General features: G+C 51.3%; 4 protein-coding genes across 5 annotated transcripts in view; 1 reads left to right on the top strand and 3 right to left on the bottom strand.

Moving 5' to 3' along the window:
• Nucleotides 1-2,624: 2,624 nt before the first annotated feature.
• LOC119528065 (stress-associated endoplasmic reticulum protein 1-like) lies at nt 2,625-3,548 on the bottom strand (the record flags this gene model as incomplete). The annotated part of the gene is made up of 1 exon (XM_037828720.1): nt 2,625-3,548. A coding segment is annotated over one exon (225 nt), but the record flags the coding sequence as incomplete, so codon positions are not given.
• A 1,805-nt stretch (nt 3,549-5,353) lies between these two features.
• MYD88 (MYD88 innate immune signal transduction adaptor) lies at nt 5,354-9,700 on the bottom strand. The gene is made up of 5 exons (XM_037847370.1): nt 9,303-9,700; nt 8,284-8,418; nt 7,710-7,890; nt 7,472-7,563; nt 5,354-7,221 (listed from the first exon to the last, which is right to left on the bottom strand). The coding sequence occupies exons 1-5, from the start codon at nt 9,628-9,630 to the stop codon at nt 7,067-7,069; spliced, it is 891 nt and encodes a 296-aa protein (XP_037703298.1). The 5' UTR covers nt 9,631-9,700; the 3' UTR covers nt 5,354-7,066.
• A 1,401-nt stretch (nt 9,701-11,101) lies between these two features.
• ACAA1 (acetyl-CoA acyltransferase 1) lies at nt 11,102-20,950 on the top strand. The gene is made up of 12 exons (XM_037847369.1): nt 11,102-11,349; nt 11,528-11,621; nt 12,515-12,572; nt 14,482-14,561; nt 14,841-14,883; nt 16,671-16,769; nt 17,809-17,889; nt 19,038-19,225; nt 19,367-19,546; nt 19,839-19,894; nt 20,000-20,145; nt 20,533-20,950. The coding sequence occupies exons 1-12, from the start codon at nt 11,161-11,163 to the stop codon at nt 20,606-20,608; spliced, it is 1,290 nt and encodes a 429-aa protein (XP_037703297.1). The 5' UTR covers nt 11,102-11,160; the 3' UTR covers nt 20,609-20,950.
• The window catches only part of DLEC1 (DLEC1 cilia and flagella associated protein), a 96,490-nt gene continuing 95,299 nt past the window's right edge, over nt 20,236-21,426 (bottom strand). For both annotated transcript variants that reach the window (XM_037847358.1, XM_037847352.1), the window contains one exon: nt 20,236-21,399. In XM_037847358.1, coding sequence (XP_037703286.1) covers nt 21,276-21,399 — 124 coding nt within the window. In that variant the 3' untranslated portion in view covers nt 20,236-21,275. The remainder of the gene's footprint in view (nt 21,400-21,426) is intronic.

Raw genomic sequence — 21,426 nt, 5'->3', positions numbered from 1 at the left:
GCCATACTTCCTTACACCAGCCTGGAAATACAGGCTGACAAGCGCCACCTGCTGGGCAGAAAAGCACAGTGGCTTGAGGCCTCACAGGATGCATCAATCTTCTAAGACACACCTTCAAGGAGATGTGATATTATTTGCCTCCTTCTGAGACCTAGCCCATTCTGGTCTGGGAAAACCTGACTGGGGTAACAAAGGAAATCAGATGCCTAGACAACAGAAAACTACAACCTACACTAAGAAAAATGAAGTTATAGCCCAAAGGAACAAACTTACATTTCAACATACAGGAATTTAAACAAATAATGCTAAATCAATTCAAAAAGTTTAGGGAAGATCTGGCAAAAGTGATGAAGCATATAATGAAAACATTCAGCTACATAAGGTAGAAATCAAAAGTTTCAAAAACCAACTGGCAGAATCTATGGAAATGAAAGGTAAAACACAAGAGATGAAAAACACAATGGAGACACACAACAGCAGATCTCAAGAGGCAGAAGAAAACACTCAGGAACTGGAGAACAAGATATCTGAAAGCCTACACACAAAAGAACAGATAGAGAAAAGAATGGAAAAATATGAGCAACATCTCTGGGAATTATAACACAAAACGCAGAAATGTGCATGTCATCGGTGTCCCAGAAGGAGAAGAGAAGGGAAAGGGTGCAGAAGCAACAATAGAGGAAATAATCAATGAAAATTTCTCATCTCTTATGAAAGACATAAAATTACAGATCCAAGAAGCGCAGCGTACCCCAAACAGAATAGATCTGAATAGGCCTACACCAAGACGGTTAATAATCAGATTATCAAACATCAGAGATAAAGAGAATCCTGAAAGCAGCAAGAGAAAAGCAATCCATCGCATACAAAGGAAGCTTGATAAGACTATGTGTGGATTTCTCAATAGAAACCATGGAGGCAAGAAGGAAGTGATGTGATATATTTAAGATACTGAAAGAGAAAAATCACCAACCAAGAATCCTATATCCGGCAAAATTGTCCTTCAAATATGAGGGAGAGCTTAAAATATTCTCTGACCAACAGACAATGACAGAGTTTGTGAACAAAATACCTGCTCTACAGGAAACACTAAAAGGAGCACTGCACACAGAAAGGAAAAGACAGGAGTGACAGGTTTGGAACATAATTTTGGGAGATAGTAGCACAGCAATGTAAATACACTGAACAAAGATGACTGTGAGTATGGTTGAAAGAGGAAAGTTAGGAGCATATGGGACACCAGAAGGAAAGAGGAAAGATAAAGACTGAGACTGTATAACTCAGTGAAACCTAGGGTGCTCAACGGCCGTGATAAAAGGTACAAATATGTTTTTACATGAGGTAGAACAAATGAATGTCAACATTGCAAGGTGTTAAAAATAGGGTAGGGTTGGGGGGAAAATACAATCAGCAAACTAGAGATTATAATTAACAGAAACATTTTATTATGCTTCCTTTAATATAACAAAGGCAATATACCAAAACTAAATGCATATGGGGGGGGGTAGGAATAGAGGAAGGGTATGGGACTCTTGGCATTGATGATGTTTGCAAGGACTGTGGTATGGACTAGAAAACTCAGAATGACTGTTGAAGAAACCTTGGGATGACACATGAAGGATGACATGAAAAGTCATTCTGAGGCAGGATGCTTTACTGAATTGTTCTACTTTAGTTTAATGCTATCTTTCCTTTGTTGCTTCCTAGCTGTCATATTTTGTTTTGTTTTGTTCTCTCTCTTTCTTTCTTTTTTCTTTTTCTTTTGTCTCTCTACCTTCTTTGACTCTTCCTCCTTCTTTGTGGAAGAAATGGAGATGTTCTTATACAGATAGAGGGAATGGTGGTGAATACATAAATACGTGACTATACAGGGAACCATTGATTTACTTAGGGCGGAATGAATGGTGTATGAACAAAACCTTAAAAAAAACGGGTTGATGAAGAAAGCTTGAGGGCACTACATTGAGTGAAATAAGACAGAAACGTAAGGACAAATATTACAGGTTCTCACTGATATGAGCTAATTATAATATGTAAACTCATAGATATGAAATATAAGTTACCAGGATATAGAATGAGACTAAAGAATGGGGAGCGGTTGCTTATTATGAGCAGAATGTTCAACTAGGGTGAACGTAAACGTTTGGAAATGGACAGAGGTGAAGGTAGCACGTTGTGAGAATAACTAACAGTGCTGAATGGTGTGTGAAGGTGGTGGAAAGGGGAAGCTCAAAGTCATGTATGTCACCAGAAGGAAAGTTGGAAGTTAAAAGATGGGAATGTATAAAACAGTGAATTTTATGGTGGACAATGTCCATGATTAACTGTACAAATATTAGAAATCTCTCTTGAACTAGAACAAATGTATGACACTATAACTAGAAGTTAATAAAAGAGGGGCATATAGGAAAAAATATATCCCTATTGCAAATTATATACTACAGTTAGTAGTATTTTAACCTTGTTTCATCAACAGTAACAAATGTACTAACCAAAACTATGAATCAGTAATGGAGGAGGGGTGGTTAGGGGTAAGGGAGGATTTGAGTTTCCTTTTTTTGTCTTTATTTCTTTTCTGAAGTAACGAAAATGTTCTAAAAATTGAAAAAAAATTAATCGTGGTGATGGATGCACAGCTATACGATGGTACTGTGGGCAACTGATTGTACACTTTGGATCTTTGGATAATTGTATGGTATGTGAACAATCTCAATAACAAAAAATAGATGTTGTGGCTAGAAGCATCTCCCTTCATATTAGGCATTTAGAAGCTTCTTAAAATTTTCAGGTGTTAAAGGTTGTGGTAAAACTAGGCTGTGTAGTTGTTCCATTCATAAGCACCCGATTACAGGATAGTTACTTGACCCTATATGAGAATGTGCTTTCAATTCAAGAGATAGTAATAAAGTGCCTACCTATAAAAAAAAACATAATTTCCAAATTTTACTTAAGCTAATTGCATTGACATATTAGGGTTAAAAAAATCTAGATCCTGTCCACACAGATTTCATCTAATTATCTATACTGTTTTAAACAATCACATGGAAAAGCTTACTCTTTACTAAGTAGGGCCCCCTCCTGAAGCTTAAGAATTAAATTGTATTGCTTTATTCATGTGGTGCTTTTGCAAGGTACTATGGTACGGACTAGAAAACACGGGATGACTGGTTAAGAAACCTTGGAACGACACATGAAGGATGATATGAAAAGTCATTCTGAGGCAGGATGCTTTACTGAATTGTTTTTAACCAGGATAGCAAACATCAGGAATGACTTCAAGTTAACATTCACAGGGAAACAGAAACATCTTAAGGTCAGTCACTTCACATGCCCATTCTGATACTTAGAATAATCTGGAAAACTGCAGAGGCACAAACAACAAAAATGAAGAGAGCTAACAACCAGGATCCTATAGATACCTTCTCTTCGGGGGCATTTCTGGAGATCTTGGAGACGCTCCCGCGTTGGCTGACGTTCTTGCTGTGCTTCTCGTTGGCCATATGGATCCACTGCTGGGCGACCACGCCAACACTACACCCGGCCACCCCTTAGACTCACTCACTCGCCTTCCCTTGAGCCGCTGCGAGGCGAGGCTCATAGAGCTGGCGCCACCGGAGAGGAGTGGCTGTCAGGCGGGGCGCTAGCTCCGGCCGCTGGGCCTGGGCACAGTATGCCCAGGGGTTGAGCGCGAGGCGGCGTGGGCCTTCAACTGAGTGCTGCCGCCGGACCCACAGGCCCGGGGAGTGAAGGAGGAAGCCCAGGGCATACTTTAGGGTTTTCAGGAATACTGTTGCTTGGGGCTTGGCATTACACGACAATTTGCAATATCTGGCTGAAGCTTGCATAAGAGTAACCCCCAGAATGACCTCTAAACTCTATTTGAAATCTCTAAGCCACTGAAACCTTATTTTGTTTCATTTCTTTTCCCCCTTTTGGTCAAGAAGGCTTTCTCAATCCTATGGTGCTAGGGCCAGGCTCATTCCTGGGAGTCATGTCACACATAGTGAGGAGAGAAGTGCATTTATTTGCAGAGTTTGCATGGAGAGAGAGAGGCCACATCTGAGCAAGAAAAGAGGTTCTCTGGTGGTGACTCTTATACATAATTATAGGAAGGCTTAGCTTCGCCATAATAAGATCTACCCTAGGCTCCATGTATTTAGGATGTTTAAATAACCTGACCAGACAGCTGAAGTTAGTGTACTATAGAAAATTTAAATTTTGGACAAAATAAACATCTCTTCCTTTGTAGACTCATAGTTTTGTATTTTAATTGTGCTTCTGCCCTCCAGAATGTCCTGCTTTTGCCTTCAGTAATTTCAACACTGAATTTTCCCTACTGAAAAAATGAAGGCTTCACCATCAAAAGTTCCCAGAGAACTGAAACCTAAGAAGAGGAAGCTTTAACCACATTTCAGAACCCAGCTAGTGCAGAGGTGGACACAGGGGGAAGGAAGGTGTGAGGGTTGTCAGGATCAGATGCAGGGCGAGGAGAGCATGTCACTGGGTTGCCAGCCTGGCCTGAGAACAAAGGTGTTCCTGTAAGGCATCTGGTGTCACCCAGAGACCTGTGCATGGCCAGGTATAGGACCTATGGACCATCTCAGCCAGGGTGGTACCAGGTAGACTCTGCTCTGCTGCTCTGACTCGTCCCCCCAGGACCACTGGAGAGAAAGTTCCTGCAGGACTGCTTCTGAGTACTGGGGGGCCTTCACAGTAGTCCCTGGGGGGAGAGGGGCAAGGTTGGAGGGCCTCCAGCATGCAGACAGCTCAGGAGCAAGGACACAGTGACAGAGACCATTCAGAGAGAAGCTATGGTCACTGATAATGGCTGGGCACTTTAAAATGTCACTAGAGTTTATCTCTGGAGTTTGGATTATGGGTGAGCCTTTTCTTTTTACTTTTCAAATTTTCTTGAATGAAAAAATGATACATTTTATTTAAAAATGGATCAATAGCCTAGGATTAACCCAGCTGTGCCTAAAAAGGACCATTAGTGTCAATAGTTGAGTTCGCAGGATACCTGTGTGCTTGAGTGGTGGTGGTGGTGGTGGGTGTCTTCAGACTCTCTTTGGGGCCTGGAAGAGCAGCCCCTGTCCACTAGCTGGGTCAGAACCCAAGAGGACCTTGGGTAAGCTTGGTAGCAGGTGAACAGTCTGGAGCACCTGGAGCTGCAGCTGGGACTCCTGGTTCTGCCCACAGCCCTGACTCAGGCCCTACAAGGAAGGGCCCAGCTTTCAGAAGTCCCTCCCAAACCCACCAGAACCTAGGAGCCAGCTTCTCTTACCTAGGAGAGACTTGCCTCCAGGTTACTATTTCCAAATACCTTCCAGATGCAAACGAAACCTGCTATTCCTGAAGCAGAGAACTTTTTATTTATTGTAAACCCAGGAAACTGAAGGAGGAAGGACAAACACAGGCATTTCTCAGCTCTCTTTGAAATTCTCACAATGCATACAAAATAGGTGTGGTAGATGCTTCCTCAAAATTGCTTAAAAATACCTCCCAATATCAAAGGGGGTGGGGACACAGCAGCTAAGTGCTTTATCAAGATCAGGAAGTGTTTCTAAATCCTCCACGCTCAGAGGGTCCTCAGTTCCCTCCGGAGATCCTGAGGGAAGGCTCCTTGCCTAGCCTGGTGGAGATACATCACAGAAGAAAGGCATTTCCTATTGTATTTAGGATCTGATCTGGGGCACAGAGACCTGAGACCATGACATTTTCTCCTTAAAGGAGAGCTTGAGGGTAATATACACATCCCCCTGGGAGAGGGAACACAGTCAGCTGTGCCTGCAGCTAACTTGTGGAGTGACTCCAAACAGGTTTCTTCCTCTCTCTGTGCTTCAGTGAAGGTAAAAATGCTAGCACATTGGGTCCTTTCCAAAGTTTGGTGTCAATAAGTTGCGGAAAACGAGAGGAGAGGATATTACCCCGAAAGAGAGAAGGAATACAGGAGGGCCCAATCTTTGTCCAGGGGGATAGCTGGGCCCCTCAATGGGGGGACATTTTCCCCAGCAGCTCCTGGGAGCTGTACCTAGGGAAATGTGGGTGTGTGTGTGTTGGAGACAGGGGGAGGGAAGTGAGCGAGAGTGCGCAGGTGTGTGCACATATGTGTCTGTGCATTGGAGTCTGTATGTGTCCATGAGCCCACACGCCTTGGGGCATGAGGCTCTTGTGTTTGTAAACTGGCCCCAGTAAACAACTCCATAAGGCAACCATGGTACAGAAAGTTGTGTGGAAGCTCCCTGTGGGTGGTCCAGGGAGGAAGGTTTCCTGATCACATCATCATGGGGACCCAGCCTCAGAAGCCGTTGTTGATGGACATGCCAGGCAGAGTGGAGAGCATGACCGCAGGCATCTTGATACATGGAAGTGAGAAGCAGCCCCAGCTTGGGAACTCATTGCTGCTGGAGGGTTCAGCAAGGCAGATGAGAGGTGGCTGGGTGGGGAATCAGGCTCAAGGGGGATCTCTCTGAGCTGGACCAGCCTGCCTGCTTCCCCACATACTCCAGCAGGCATCCCCACTACCGGGAGGCAAAGGGATGTGAGGTATGCATCGAGGTACTGCAGCAGGAAGAGGCATCACCATGGAAGCAGCACCCTGCAGTGCCATGGCCCCAGCTCTTCCTCAGTGAAAGTGTCTCCCCCAAGAGACCCAGAGAAATGCTCCACCATTTCCTATACATTCAAACATAGCCATTGCCTGGTCTCCTCCATCCTACTTAGTTCTCCGTTGGGGAAACTAAGGCCTAAGATGCATGGACGGGTCAGATCTGGCTCCTCTGGTCCTTGTCTTGGTCCCAACTGGCCCTGCTCCCTGCTATTCTGGCTGAGAACCCAGCATGTAGACGTGCCACTCACAGCCATCAGTTACATGCAGGGCACGAGATGTGATGCCCACTTGACAAGAGCAGCTGCTGAGACTGCAGATGTGTCTGAGGCATTGGCATCTCCAGGAATCAAGAGGCAAATGGCGCACAGATTTCCCCCCTTCGGCTACAGGAGGAGGCAGGGACAGAAGTACATGAACAGACACACATGTGCATACCCAGGGTCCAAGGGTAAGTTTTCAAGGCAGGGACAGGGCCTTGGCGAGGCGGGTCCAGAACCAGGACTTGGTGCAGGGGTTGGTGTAGTCGCAGATGGTGATGAACCGCAGGATGCTGGGGAACTCCTTCTTCATTGCTTTGTACTTGATTGGGATCAACCGCTTTTGATGGGCACCTGTTAGCCAAGGGGTGCAGCAGTGGCACCTGGCCCTTGCTCCACAGTGGGATGAGACCTGTCCCCAGCCCAGGGGTTAACAATAGGCAACAGCCCTCCCTGCACCAGGCACCCCTGGCCCACGTTCACCTACAAGTGTGCACACATGCTTGGTGTGCAGAGACCTGCAGGGTTGCCTTGGTAAAGAAAAGCTAGTGTCCTGAGGCCCTGCCCACCTGCTCCTCTCTGGTCAGGGCAGGGCTAAGCTTACCTGGAGAGAGGCTGAGTGCAAACTTGGTCTGGAAGTCGCATTCCTTACTTTGCAGGTAATCATCAGAGACAACCACCACCATCCGGCGGCACCTAGGGGAGAGTGGGCAGGCTGCGGATGCTGTGGCTACCTAGTTCAGCGTAGATCCAAGGATGGCCTTGGCAGGGGGCCACAGTGCCCAGGCTAGACAGGGCGCAGCTGGGAAGAGAAACACCCTCCCACCTGCCCCCTGGCCAACCTCTTCTCAATGAGCTCGCTGGCAATGGACCAGACACAGGTGCCAGGCAGGACATCACGGTCGGACACGCACAACTTCAGCCGATAGTTTGTCTGCTCCAGTTGTTGGATCATCTCCTGCACAAACTGGATGTCGCTGGGGCAGTAGCAGATGAAAGCATCAAAACGCTCGGGCATTTGCCCTGGGGGCAGAGCACAGGAGTGATGGTCAGGGCTCCATAGGGAGGAGTCTGGCCAGGAGTCCCCAGGCTAGGCCACCATGGTCATGGCCCCTACACCCATCCCATGATAATACTTCCCAGAGAAAATGTCCTTGCCAGGAGAGGAAAACTGAGCCCTGCATCCTGCCCCACCATGGGGGCCAGACCTCACTTCATGTTGTCTCACAGCAATCCAGAAGAAGGACTATTACTATTCCCATTTCTTAGGTGAGGAAACTGAGGCTCAGAGAGAATCAGTAATGTGGGCAAGGTTCCACAGCCCATCTGCCTCCGGCATCCATGCTCTTAACATGGACGGCTGTCCTATGGCCCACCTATCCTATCTGGCCCATGAGTGCAGCATATGGCCCTTACCCAGGGGATCATCAAGAGTGGTGATGCCTGCCAGCTCTGCCGTCCGTGGGACGCTGCTGTCTACTGCAGCCACCTGTAAGGGCTTCTCAGACTCTTCCTGCTGCTGCTTCAGAATATACTTCCGGCAGTCCTCCTCTGGGGGTAGGTGTGGGACAAAGACAGGGTGTGGCAAGATTCCCAGGGGTACCCCACCCCTCTCCCCAGAGGCAAGCCCCACCCCCTGTCCCACTTCCCCTAGGCCTGCTCTGCTCCAGGGCTTCTCCAGCCCAGTAGTGCCATCCACAGCTCTGTAGCTCTAAGATGCTGAGACCCCATCTGGCTCTGACCATCCCCAAGGGATGTCTCTGATGTCCTGGTTATCTGGGAGCCACTGAAAAAAAGCCAGTCTGAAAAGGCTGCATATTGTATGATCACATTTATATGACATTTTGGAAAAGACAAAACCAGAGAGGTAGTAAACAGAGGTTGCCTTGGGTTTGTGGGGAAGGGTAGCATGGAACAGATGAAGCATTCTGTATGATACTTTAAGACAGATAACTGCTCCTTCACCCTTACATCCCTTCGTAGGGCTCCTGAGAATGGAACCAAGATCTGCTCACTCTGGGATCACCAGGGCTAGGCATGCAAGAGGCACTCAGGAGAGCCAGTGGTTAATGCTTGGTGAGGGCAGCAACCCTGATGGAGCAACCTGTGCTGCCTATGTGTTGCTGTACCCACATGTGTATTATGTATGCGATTAAGTGATGGGGTGGGGGCTTCATTTCCCAGGGACCCGAAGTTTCCAAGACAGCCAGCTACCAGTCCCCCTCACCTGCCCTGCTGCTCTACCTTAAGCAGCCCAGCCCCCCCTGGAGAACCTCGAGTCTTTGTCCTGTCCTTACTTGAAACTTTGCCTAAGCTGTTTCCCTCCCTTCCACGCTTCTCCTGGCCTTCACCGCCTTCCTTCAGTTCCCATCACTTCCGGGATACTGAGAGGGCGAATGGACCCAGGTGGGGGACCAGGAAGGGGGCATCCTCACCGATTTTGGGCCCCAGCTCGTTCAGCACGTCCTCGCGGTCCAGCTTGGCGAGCAGCTCAAGCAGGCGGCCCACCGAGGCCCCCTGACGTCCCTCCCATGCATCCAGCAGGCGGCCCGTGGGGTCGGCGTGCGCCTCCAGCTGCCGGATCTCCAAGTACTCGAAACCTAGCTCCTCGGCCAGCGCTGTCCAGTCCGCCGCCACCAGCGTCCGTACGTTCAGGAACAGCGATAGGCGGCGCCGCACTCTCACGTTGAGCGCAGCCAGGGGCACGGAGGCCGTGAAGGGGGACAGGGGTTCGGACCCCAAGCCCAGGCCTCCTGCAGCCATGGCCGGCAACCTCTGAGCCCCACCACGATCGTCGCCGGCCTGCGCTTCCTCCTTCCCCAGCGGCTCCCGCCCCGCCCCGCCAAATATCGCTTTCCGAGAAGCGCCGCCCCGCCAGCCATCTGGCCGATGCATGGAGGGGGAGGAGGCAGCAGATGTGGAGGCGGGAACAGAGAACCTACATTTTGGGTTGTGGGGAGGGCCACGGCCCTGCCCTCAAAGATCCGGGACGGGGGGTAGGGTATGACCTTCGGGATGTAGGGAATAGGAGGAGCCTTGCCCGTTGCGATCTGATGTGGCTACATCCCTTCCACTGTGGATTTAAAGGGTTCATTTGGCTCTACCCTCGAGGCTGGGAAGAAGGGAGAGGAGGAAGCACCGGCTCTGCCCTCTGTGGTCCCTGGGGAACACAACCCTGCCTGTGGAAGTAGGGGGAGAAACGGCTGTGCACTCGGACGTGGGGGTGCTGCTGGGGTCTGAGGCAGGCTATGCCCTCCAAACGGGAGTCACGACTTTACCTACCTTTCGGGGTTGGGGGTCACAGAGCGAGCTGGCCCTTGGTGTCTGGGGTTTCGGGGGGACCCAGCACTGCCCTCTGGGGTCTCAGGGATCAGATAGCCCTACCCTTTAGGGTCGGAGGCACAGTCCTGAGCTCGAGAGCCCTGGTTCGTTCATTCATTCAACAGATATTTATTGATCACTACTCAGTGTCTGTCATGTTGCAGGATGTCCTAGTGGATATCCCAGCCTAGAGTGGGAGAAGGGCGCTAATCAAATCATCCCAAAAGAGGGTAAAATTGGTAACAGGTGTGTGTTGCTCCCGTTCTAGTTAGGGAGCTTGTTACCCCTTGGCACTTTTGTGCGTTTCCCCCGTCGCCCCGGAATTCAAAATCCCTTCGGTGTTCTCGAAAGACTTCCCAGTCGAGCCCGACCACATCGACGTAGGGCTCTGAGACGACCGTCCCGAAATTACCTCGGAACCCCAGTAACTGCTGAGCCGACTGGGAAGAGAAAAGAGGAGAGTCTGGTTCTCCCACTCCATCCCAAGCGAAAAGCCCTGAGCTGGTTCCTGGTGATCCCGCCTTCCGTTCGCTAGCGGGAAAGGGGCGGGGCTTTGGGGAAAGGGGCTCTACGAAGCGGGCTGGGCTTGTCTCGAAATACCGAAGGGCTTCCTGGGGTTCCGCCTCTGGTTTGCCAGCGGGCGGGGCTTCAAGTAGAAAGGGTTCCGTCTGCATTCCTGGGCGGGGCTTCAGTGGAGCCCATCGCCTGGTTGGCGGGGGTAGATTACAGCAGGTGGGGCTTTGGGAGGAAAGATCTTCCGGGCAGTGATTGTGCGCCCAATTTTTGTGGGCGGGGTTGGCGGCGGAGGGCGGGTCCTCAGGCGGACTTGCCTTCTGGTTGGCTGTGACGGGAGATGGGCGGGACTTTGGGAGGAAAGGTCGCTGTGGGCGATATTTAGGCTCCGGGGGTGGGGTGGTGCGCAGTTGATTCTGTGTTGGCTTCCGCGGTTTCTGAATATCGTTGTACTTGTCAATGGGGCCGACCCTCGCGATGCGGAGGTTGCAGGTGTTGCTGGGCCACCTGAACCGCCAGCACGGTTCGGGCCAGGCTCTACAGGCCGCGCCGTGCTTAAGCGACGCCCCGAGGGCTTCGGCCGCGGACGTGGTGGTGGTGCACGGGCGGCGAACGGCCATTGGCCGAGCGGGCCGCGGCGGCTTCAAGGTGCGGCCCGGGATGGGGTAGAGGCCGGCCCTCTTGCTCGTTCCCCGCTCCGCTGGAGGCGACTGCGCACCCAAGATGTTGCCGCTCTGCCTCCTTGGAGTGGGGATGGGGGGAGGGGGGAGCGGGGTCTGGGGACCCCGTCTGCGGGGGGTCACTGTGGCCGCACTTTCCGCTGCAGGACACCACCCCCGACGAGCTTCTCTCGGCTGTCATGACCGCGGTTCTCCAGGACGTCCACTTGAGTCCGGCGGAGCTGGGGGACATCTGCGTCGGTGAGCGCATCACCCAAGCCCTGGACTTGGCCCTCCCAACCTTTCATCCTCCCCAAACCCTCTTCTCACACCCCCCCCCCCCCGTGTTTTCATTCAGGGGGACGCAGTTTAATCGCCTCTTTAGAGCCAGACTTCACCTCCCCTTCAGGCATATTGTGTCCCCTCTGCGCACATTCTGTTGAGTATCATATAAAGTCCTGATCTCAAGTGACATTCTGACGCTGAGGCTCTTGACACAGGTTTGAGGACACCATGGGAGGCAGGGCTCTCCACCCACCCTGACATGTCTGTGCCACGTCAGAACAGAGAGAGAGCCAAAACTACCTAGTACAACTTCGTTCACTGATGCAGAAACTGAGGCCCAGGGAATTTGCAGAACTAAGACTTGAACCCAGGGCCCTTTGAACCCAATCTGTCTCTCTTTCCCACACCTGTACATCTGGTCTTGAAATATAGCAATGTAATATGGCAAGAGTCTTATCAGACAGGTGCCACCCCCAAGTTGGGAATCACTGTGCCTCTTCTTGGAGTGACAGCTGGGAGGCATGCATTTTCAGAAACTCGTTTCCCCTGACAGGACCAGTTCTTCTTTCCTTAAAATCTTGCCTGTTATCTTTAAAGACAGGCAACCTGCCGAGTGTGTGCTGATTGGGAGAAGTAGGGTGGCTGGGCAAGTGAGCTTGGGACCCTCAGGGTTGTTGTGTGACCAAGATAAGCTGCTGTATGGCAGGCTTCCCCTGCTCTGGACCCTGAAATTCCAGAGCCTCAAGTGAACCTGGTGAGGGCTTGTGTTCCTGAAGAAAGATTTGAAATGTCACCCTCATTGGTATTCACAGCTGTACCTTAGTGCCCAGAACACTGCCTGGCACTGAATAAAGGTTTGTTGTCCACAGGAAATGTGCTTCAGCCAGGGGCCGGGGCACTCATGGCCCGAATCGCCCAGTTTCTGAGGTAAACGTTTTTAGTTCTAGCTCTGGATCTGGCCATTTTGACTTTTGAGAGGGCCAGGCCTCAGGGAACTGGGTGGGGTGAGGATCGGGTTGGACACCACCTGACACAACCGGGGTTCTTGACATCCCGCTCTTTAGACCCAACTTTTCCCCTACTTTGAAGCGAAAGTGTGTTATCAGGTGCTGAGTCAGGGTGCACAGGAACAAAAGGTCCTGTGTTCCTTGTTGTTTTGTCTTTCATGAGTGTGGACCCTGTCCTCTTTTGTCAATTAAATAGCCAGGAAGGCATACTGAAGAGTATGGCTTTCAACCTTTTTATCAGTAAGCAAGATGGGGCCTCCAGGCACATCCATCAGCAGGGACTTGGGGACAGGACAGAAACCTGAGGGGCAACCCAGGAGGAACCATGGTAACCTTGCTTCCCAGCAGTTGCTGTCCCAAGACGGGGGAGGATTACTTAAATTATTTTCACATGTAGATTTAAGAACCATTAGCCTTTTACTTTCAGCTGCATGGGGAAGAAATAATAGGAATATTAGCCAGCAAAGGAAGAGGGGGAAAAAAAACCTCTAGGGACTGGCAGAGGTTTCAACTCCTTAGCCTGGAGTTTGAGACCTCCCACTATCTGGTTCCAGACTTACTTTCCAGCCTCATCTCTCGGAGGCGTACTTGCCCTGACTTCCTCCTTCAGCCAGCCTTTCTGCCCACTGTCGTCCTCATTCTTGTCTTCTGTTCCTCCCGAGTTCTGCCCCCATCTCCTCTTTCTGCTCTGGCTAAACCCTTCCCAGTCTCATCATTTTGGCATAATTTCCTCAAGCCCCTAAGCTTAAAACGAGAGTCCCTTTCTCTCCAGTAGCGAGCCACATGCTACCTTGTGATACATCTTTGTAATCTATTATTTGACTCTGCTAGTTGATTTAGTTTCTGTGTGTTGGTTGGTCCTCCTTTAGGGCAGGGACAGTACTAGAAATATCTTAGCATCCCTGGAGTGGGAGGTGTTTAGGGAACACTTGGTGGATTGTGTGCAGGGGTGATAACTACGTAGTGGAGAGTAGTTAGAAGACCTGAGAAGGGTTTAACAGGCTGCACAGGCCTAGCAGGCTACCTACTTGAGACATTCTCTGCAGAGCCTGGCCCAGGCACTGGCTCAGGGGTTCGCAAAGTTAGCCACACACCAGAATCACCAGGGTGCTTTCACCCCTGAGGTTCTGAGTCCATGGATCTAGGGAGGGCCTGGAGCATCTGGATCTCTCGGGAGCCCCCAGAACTTTATACTGTTTGCCAGGGCAGGTTACAAGGGGAAGGACAGGCAGCTCCTAGGGCTGGGTCCATTGCAAGAGGCTAGGGGAACCAATCAGGACAAGGGATTTTAGAACACATGGTACCCATCAGAGTTCCCTGTCCAGGTGTGAACAAGCTTTTCAGAGAGAATTGGACAAAAAGTTTTAGCCACATGGTTACGATTAAAGCTGAAGAGTAGGGATGGTTTCTGGCCTCATAGCTTTAGACATTTCTTTTGCGCCGGTACTCAGCCCCAGCAATAGGCCCTCTTCACTGTTCTTCAGGGGAAAAAGAGATGAGTCTCCAAAGGGAGAGAAATAAGGATCCCTGTGCCCCAAAAAGCCTTCCCTTGCCTTTGTGCTGTGCTTGGCCTTTGGTTGAAGAGAGACATAGGATGGAAGGGCAGGTGCTTACAGGCCTTGGAGAGTGAACACCTGCAGAATGGAGGCTGCCCAGTAGCTGCCCATCGCCACACCTGGATCTAGCCTGGAGTGGGGGCAGGTCTGGTGGGCTTGTTCCTCTGGCTTGCTCCCCTGATGGGGGCAGTCATGTTGGCCAGGAGCACAAGCCTGCTTTCCCTGAGAGCCTGGCAGGGGAGGGGGGGCTGACACTGTGATCTTCTGTTTCAGTGACATCCCAGAGACTGTGCCCTTGTCCACTGTCAATAGAATGTGTTCTTCAGGGCTGCAGGCAGTGGCCAGCATAGCTGGTAAGTTGTGTTTGGGTGGGTGCCTGGCCTTGTTCTTGGGCCCCATGGGTTTGGGTCAGCAAAATCCGTTTTTCTGGGTGAGCAATAAGGATTTCTGAGAAGATTCAAACCACAAGAAGAGTGAAGGAGCACCTCTTGCTGCTGTCCCCAGCTTTTCCTGGGTCTTCCTCTCTGAGGCTGGAGATGAAACCCGCTAGAGACCAAGTGGGGAAGAGGCTTCGCTGCTCCCTGAACAGATGGACTCTGGCGAAGGATGTTTATGAAATGCTTTTGTTGCAGGTGGCATCAGAAATGGGTCTTATGACATTGGCATGGCCTGTGGGTAAGAATTTCTTTTTGCTGAAGCTTATTAACCAACTGTGACAATAAAACTAATTTTCATCTCGAGTTCTCAGAGGCCATGATTTCAGGATTCTTCCCTAGCCTGTTTAGGCGTCTGGCTGGGAGTGGGTTCCTACAAATGCAGCTTAGAAGTGGCCTCAGTAATGGCTGCTCAAGAATTGCTGACACTTCTCACCAATAGTGGGGAGGGAAATCATTGCTAATGGGGAGGGAAATTGGCCTCTAAGAATTTTCCTTTTTGAAGTTCTGTGAGGCTGAAAATTGTGATCAAGCATTTTGAGAAAATACAGCACTGTGTTTCCTTCTGTGGCCCTTGATTCATAATGCTACTGAGAGAAGTTGCAGTTTGCATTCCCTAAAGCCAGGTCCAGCCATCTACTGTACAACTAGTCTGTTCATTTTACAGGGCTGTCTGTCCCCTTGGCCCCGCTCTGGTGGAAACTTCTGTCTCCTGGGTTCTGAGGGACATAGTCGGATCTCTGGTGGCCTGGTCACCTCCACTCAGGCTGTGGCTCCACTTATGTCTGGGGGAGGGATGCGCACTGGGACCCAGGCTTGGATGGGCATCTGGTGCCAGGAGGGGAGAGTGAATGGGAACTTTGTTAGGCTTGGGGAGATGAGTGGCCCCAAGGTTCTGGAGTGTTCCCTCTCCCTTTCACTTCCCCTTTAGAGTGTTTCTTGATTGAAAGTATTGTTGGCCCATGTCTCAGGGTTGTGCTGGCTGGTCCTAGTTGTATTGTCCTTCATCTGCATTGGAAAAAGAGCTAAGACCACACTTTGGGGACTTGAGGCAGGTGAGGTCCACTGCCCAATCTACCCTTTGGTATCTCTCATGTCTGTCTTTCTGGGGGTGTATTGGTGTTTCTTAAGATTTCCTCAAGAACTGGAGCCTTTATGAGTTGGAGTCCCAAAACAGGTTAGGGACCATGCCACTAAGTATTAAGGGTCTGAGTCAGGCCTGACACCCACATCACAGGCTGACTGCTGACCATAGGCTTTTACTGTGAAGAGTGTAGTCCAGGGTGTTCTAGTTGGGAGTGGGATCTGGGGTCAGATTGCCTAAATTTGGATCTGGGCTGAGTGACTGTGGACAGATTACTCAAGCCTCTCAGGGCCTCAGTGTCCTTATCTATAAAATGGGGATACCTACCTCAGCCCTGTTTTACTTGGAGTAATAACCACGGCTAACACTTATGGGGTATATACTATGTGACTGACACTGAAATACTCTAATACATGAAAGCCCTGTTACCTGTTATCCCTTGAGGCGTGGTCCTCTACCCCCTCGAAGTTCTTTTTGACCACACTGAGATCTTGTCTTCCTCTCAGTTCTAACACCTCCTTAGATGTGCAGATCAGTCTGTTATTTGATCTGTAGCTTTGTGGTTACCTTAAACAAATAGTCTCTTCTGCCCTCTGAACTTGAGGCCAAGGTGCAGCTTGTTGCATTTGTTTCTTCCACTGTGGCCAACATGGGAACTACTTATTGGCTGCTGGATCAGTGGTGTTAGGAAAGCAGTGCCCTGTCCCCTACCCCGCCCCCCAGGGAATGTGGACTATGTAATATTCTATCCTGGGATGAGCAGAGGTAGAGACAAAGTTCAGCAGCCCTACTGCCCAGCTCTGTCTTGTTGACCAAGTGCCCTGCTCATAGCTCCCAGATGGACTATTGGATTTCCTAAGGGCTCCCTATGTCTCAGTACTTGACAGGTACACAGCTCTTCTTGGGGGGAGTCCTGATAGTGTTTACTTTCTCTCCCTCCTCAGGGTGGAGTCCATGTCCCTGTCTGGAATAGGAAACCTTGGCAATATTACTTCACGCTTGACAGAGAAAGAGAAGGCCAACGACTGCCTGATTCCTATGGGGTGAGTGCCTGACCTGGAGCACGGGCTGAGGAACTCGGAGCATGTCTGTGGCCAACTGGGCCAAGCCCTAGCCTCCTTTGGGCCTGGTCTGCTCTGCAGGGACTCTGGGGATGGGACTTGATGCTGCCCTCATCTTCCCTTTTCCTGAGGCCCCAGGTCCTCTCTGTGCCCTGGGTTTCTAAACATGGCCTGGTTGAGGAGCACAGTCACAGGAGGGATAATGGTAGCTACACCACAAAGCCTTGGAGGCCAAGAAAATTGAAGAGTGAAAATTTGATGACTGAAAATGCTGAGGGGAGAGCTTGTGCCCCATCAGCTGCAGTGTCAAAAGTACGTTGCATTTGCATAGCATCTTGGCACTGTAGCCAGTGTCACTGAGCTCTTCGGCTATTCCCAGAGGCCCTGGGCAGGAAGTTTGAGAGTTGAGGCTCAGAAAGGGGCAGTGCCTTGGCTGCCTCCACATCTGGTGCCCATATCACCAGGGGAAGTCTGTGAAACCAGAAACCCAGGCTGGAAAGCCTAGCTGTGGCTCTGGGTTCTCGGGATGAGGGTAGACCCCAGCCAAGGGGAGCAGAAGGCCTAGGTGTGGCCTTTTCTTAAGGGACTTGGGAGTCATCATCTTCCCACATTAGTTTCCTTTGAGGTATAGGAGAGGCTGGCCAGTGATAGCCAGTTGGCGTCCCCACCTGTGCCCTTCTCTGCCCCCTTCCTCTCTGTGCTGAGACAGCCCACCCAGGGCACAAACACCTTCCTTTTGCACTTGCCGCCCATGCAGGCAGCTCTCTGTCCCTTTGATACACAGGCTTCTCAAGGTCTGGCCAGCAGTGCTGACTCCCTGTTTGTGCCCCTGCACTCCACCCTCATTCTGGGGGATGGTCTCCCACATCCTGAGCTGTCATACACTGTCTCCTTTTAATCTCCCCTGCCTGTAGCCCAGAGGACCCCGAGTTCTAAGCACATCTGTCTGTGCTTGGACCAGTTCTTCCAATCCTCTAGGCTATGAGGTCACTGCCCACACTGTTTGCTATTTGTGTTCTAGGATAACCTCGGAGAATGTGGCTGAGCGTTTTGGCATTTCCCGGGAGAAGCAGGACACCTTTGCCTTGGCTTCACAGCAGAAGTGAGTGCTGTTTGAGGTGGGGTGTTTAAAGGGCCAAAGGGTGAGGTTTTGAGGCTGTCCTGAGTGGTCTGAGGTGGAGCTATCCTGAGGATATAGCTGGGCAGTGAGTGGTTTCCAAGCCTTGTGCCTCTTAGGAGGGAGAGGTGGAAAGGGGTCAGGGCCACTGACAGTGAGTACCTTTTCCATGTTACTGTCTGTTCACCCTGAGTGTCTTCTCCCTGCCTGAGCCTTAGTTTCTCCATCCATTCAGTGGGGGGATAATGAGGACCAGGACTCTCTTCCTCACCTGGCTGGGGTTTGGTGATTGGACATGATTGCCACAGGCTTCTCTGGGAGGCCTGGAGTGTGGAGCCAGCAGTGAAAGGGATCCTGGCATCTCAGCCTGGGCTGGGGGTAGCATACTGGGGATGATATCAGAGAAAACCCCAAGAGTCCAGTGAGGCCTCTAGGTAGGGCAGGTTGAGGTAGGCAAGTCCCAGCTGCCCAGAGAGAAGACAGCAAAGGAAGGGCAGGGCATCTGGGCCAGGTGGGTTTCCCTGAGGCAGTAGATAAGAGCCATTTGAGGTCAGGTAACCATTTGAGAATTTGATGTAAGCTGTGGATCCTTCCCCATTGGAATGTCCTTGGCAAATGATTATAAGGATCACCCTAAAAGGCCTTTTGCTTTTAAACTGTTATTAGTCTTCCTAAAATTCATCAAATAGTTTGGTATATGTCACTTTAAATGTAAAACTGGGAAGAGATGAAATTGAGTAGTTGGGATTGAACAGAAAAGTTGGCAGAACTCAGCAGGAGCATTCCTGGGGCTCCATCCTCAGTTTGGCACAGAGGCCAAACAGGCTTGGTCCTTCTGCCCCTTGGGTGAAGGGTTCAAAGGGGGACAACCACCTCCAAACCATCTCTTCCCCTCTGTGGGATTGGCCGGGATCTGATCTGGGGCTGATGGTGAAGCCCTCAAGGCCGCAGGCCTCCCACCCCCCAGGGGCTGGTGGAAGTAGTGGGGAACCTGCACCAGTCCCTTCTAGCTCCTGAGGGGTGTGTATCCTCATTTGAGTAGCTTGAGCCTGGGTGTCTGCCCAGTGGGCAAGGGGTGGGAGCAGGGAGGAGAACCCCATGGGAGTCTGAGCCTGGTTCTTTGGTGCTGGCAGGGCAGCCAGAGCCCAAAGCAAGGGCTGCTTCCGGGCTGAGATTGTGCCTGTGACCACCACGGTCCGTGACGACAAGGGTGAGAGGACCATCACCGTGGCCCAAGATGAAGGAATCCGCCCTAACACCACCATGGAGGGCCTGGCCAAACTGCAGCCTTCATTCAAGGAGGGCGGCTCTACCACAGCTGGTGAGGCGGGACTGGGGAAGGGCAGGGGGCCACAGCCATGCTGAATATTCTACTCTGAGACCCTGGAACAGACCAGGTAGTTCTCTTAAGTAGGTGGAGGTGGGAGGGCTGGACCACCTCACCTGTACAATTTGCCCCTAGGAAATGCCAGTCAGATGAGTGATGGGGCAGCTGCCGTCCTGCTGGCTCGGAGGTCCAAGGCAGAAGAGCTGGGCCTTCCCATCCTTGGAGTTCTGAGGTCCTATGCAGTGGTTGGGGTGCCACCTGACATCATGGGCGTTGGACCTGCCTATGCCATCCCTGTAGCTTTGCAGAAAGCAGGTAAGATGGCTCCCTTACACTCTCTGATTTAGGATCCCACTCCTGCCCCAAATGCTATTGCTAGAGGTGGGAAGTGAACAGGAACTCAGAGTGGCCATATGGGTGCTGAAAGGTGAAGATGGGGCAGGCCAACATACCATAGCCCAAGCCCTTTATGACCCTACAGCTGGGACCCACTCACCCTTCTGAAACAGATGGACAGGCAGACTGCAGGCCCATGGGTGTGGCAGGGCCCTGGGGAGAGTCCTAAGGGCCCACTGGGTCAGCTCAGGCCTTACCCCCTTGCCTGCAGGGCTGACAGTGAATGATGTGGACATCTTTGAGATCAATGAGGCCTTTGCAAGCCAGGTGAGCCTTTGTTTCTTAACAGTGCCTGGGCCTTGGGCCGCCTGGTTAGAGCCAGTGGGGAAGTGGTAGAGGGAAGGGAGTAGGAGATGTTCTGCTTCCTTCCAGGCTGTCTACTGTGTGGAGAAACTAGGACTACCCCCTGAGAAGGTGAACCCGCTGGGTGGTGCAGTGGCCTTGGGCCACCCATTAGGCTGTACTGGAGCACGACAGGTCATCACACTGCTCAACGAGTTGAAGCGCCGTGGGAAGAGGTGAGGCCAGCTCTTCATGAGGGTGTCTCAGTATTCCAAGCTGGGGCACCTGCGGGGTGGGGTGGGTGGTAGTGTACATACACTTTGACCTGAGGAGGCAGGAACATGATCTATTTTCCCTGAGAGCCACCTTTGCAGAGGGGACCATGCCTTGCAGGAGGAATCTGCTACCCTCTGTGTGTGCCTATGTGGGCAATCAGGGCATCATATGCCCCACAGATCATCTGGTTCTTGAGGTTTTGCATTCCTTGTGCCCAGGAAAGTATGGGTCCATCCAGCTCACCCTGGCTTTCTTAATTGTTTAGTGAAGTCAGGTCTGGGGAGGCTTTAGCAGTTGGGTCTCTGCCCTTTGTGCTTTGTCCAGCCAACACAGTTTTGTTTCCACAGGGCATATGGGGTGGTGTCTATGTGCATTGGGACCGGAATGGGGGCTGCTGCTGTCTTTGAGTACCCTGGGAACTGAGCAAGGCCCCAGGTGGCTGAAGGGCTAAAGGCACTACTCAGACAGCCCTGCTCTCGCGGCAAGAGATAAACACTGGACGTGAGGCCACGTGGGAACATTAAGAACTGGGGGTGGTGGTGGCAGTGGGTAAATCAAGGCACTTCAACAAACTTGGGAAATGTGAACACCGATGACACAGTACAGGACTGGAGGGGTGTTGGGCTGCACCCTGTGAGGCTTCCTCAAGCTGGGCCAAAGTTTGACTGGGTCACCCAGGCCACAAGACTACTGTGTAACTCCTGGGGGAAGATGGCTTCATGGATGAGGAGTCCAATGGATGTAGTAAATGTGTGTTATCTTGTCTTGGTGGCTGTGGTTTTTTCCCAAGGACCAGTTCTTGACAGGCTGCTCTTCTCTCTATGCTCAGCCTGTGTAGTGATTCTTAACTGTCATGGTCTCCCTGGGGTGTGGCCTGGCCTTTATATTACTTCTGAGGGCATGAGATGCAGTGGCCAGCCTGAGACCACTGCCCTGGAAGCAGTCCCTCCATCCTAGGAGTTGCTCAGAGCCTACAGGGGGCCTGAGACACCAGCTCCTCCCAGTTCCCCAGTCTGCGGCCCTGCCCAGCAGACTGGGCCATGTTTCTTTCCAAAGCTGGGGGCCTGGGGCTGGGAGTGGGAGGCAGGCCTCAGGGCTGGTGGGCCGAGGCATATTTCTCATCATAGGAGCCCTGGCCCCGGAGCCGCAGGGTGCAGGCCTTCTCGCCGAGCACGCCCTCCACCACCAGCGTGGACTCACACAGCTCGCTGCTCCTGTGGGGAGGAGTGGGGCCGAGGTCA

The sequence above is a fragment of the Choloepus didactylus genome, chromosome 1 (genome assembly GCF_015220235.1).
Source record: "Choloepus didactylus isolate mChoDid1 chromosome 1, mChoDid1.pri, whole genome shotgun sequence".
In the NCBI taxonomy this organism is placed as follows: Eukaryota; Metazoa; Chordata; class Mammalia; order Pilosa; family Megalonychidae; genus Choloepus; species Choloepus didactylus.
The sequence above is the reverse complement of the archived record's forward strand: the minus strand, read 5'-3'. Positions and strand labels throughout refer to the sequence as shown.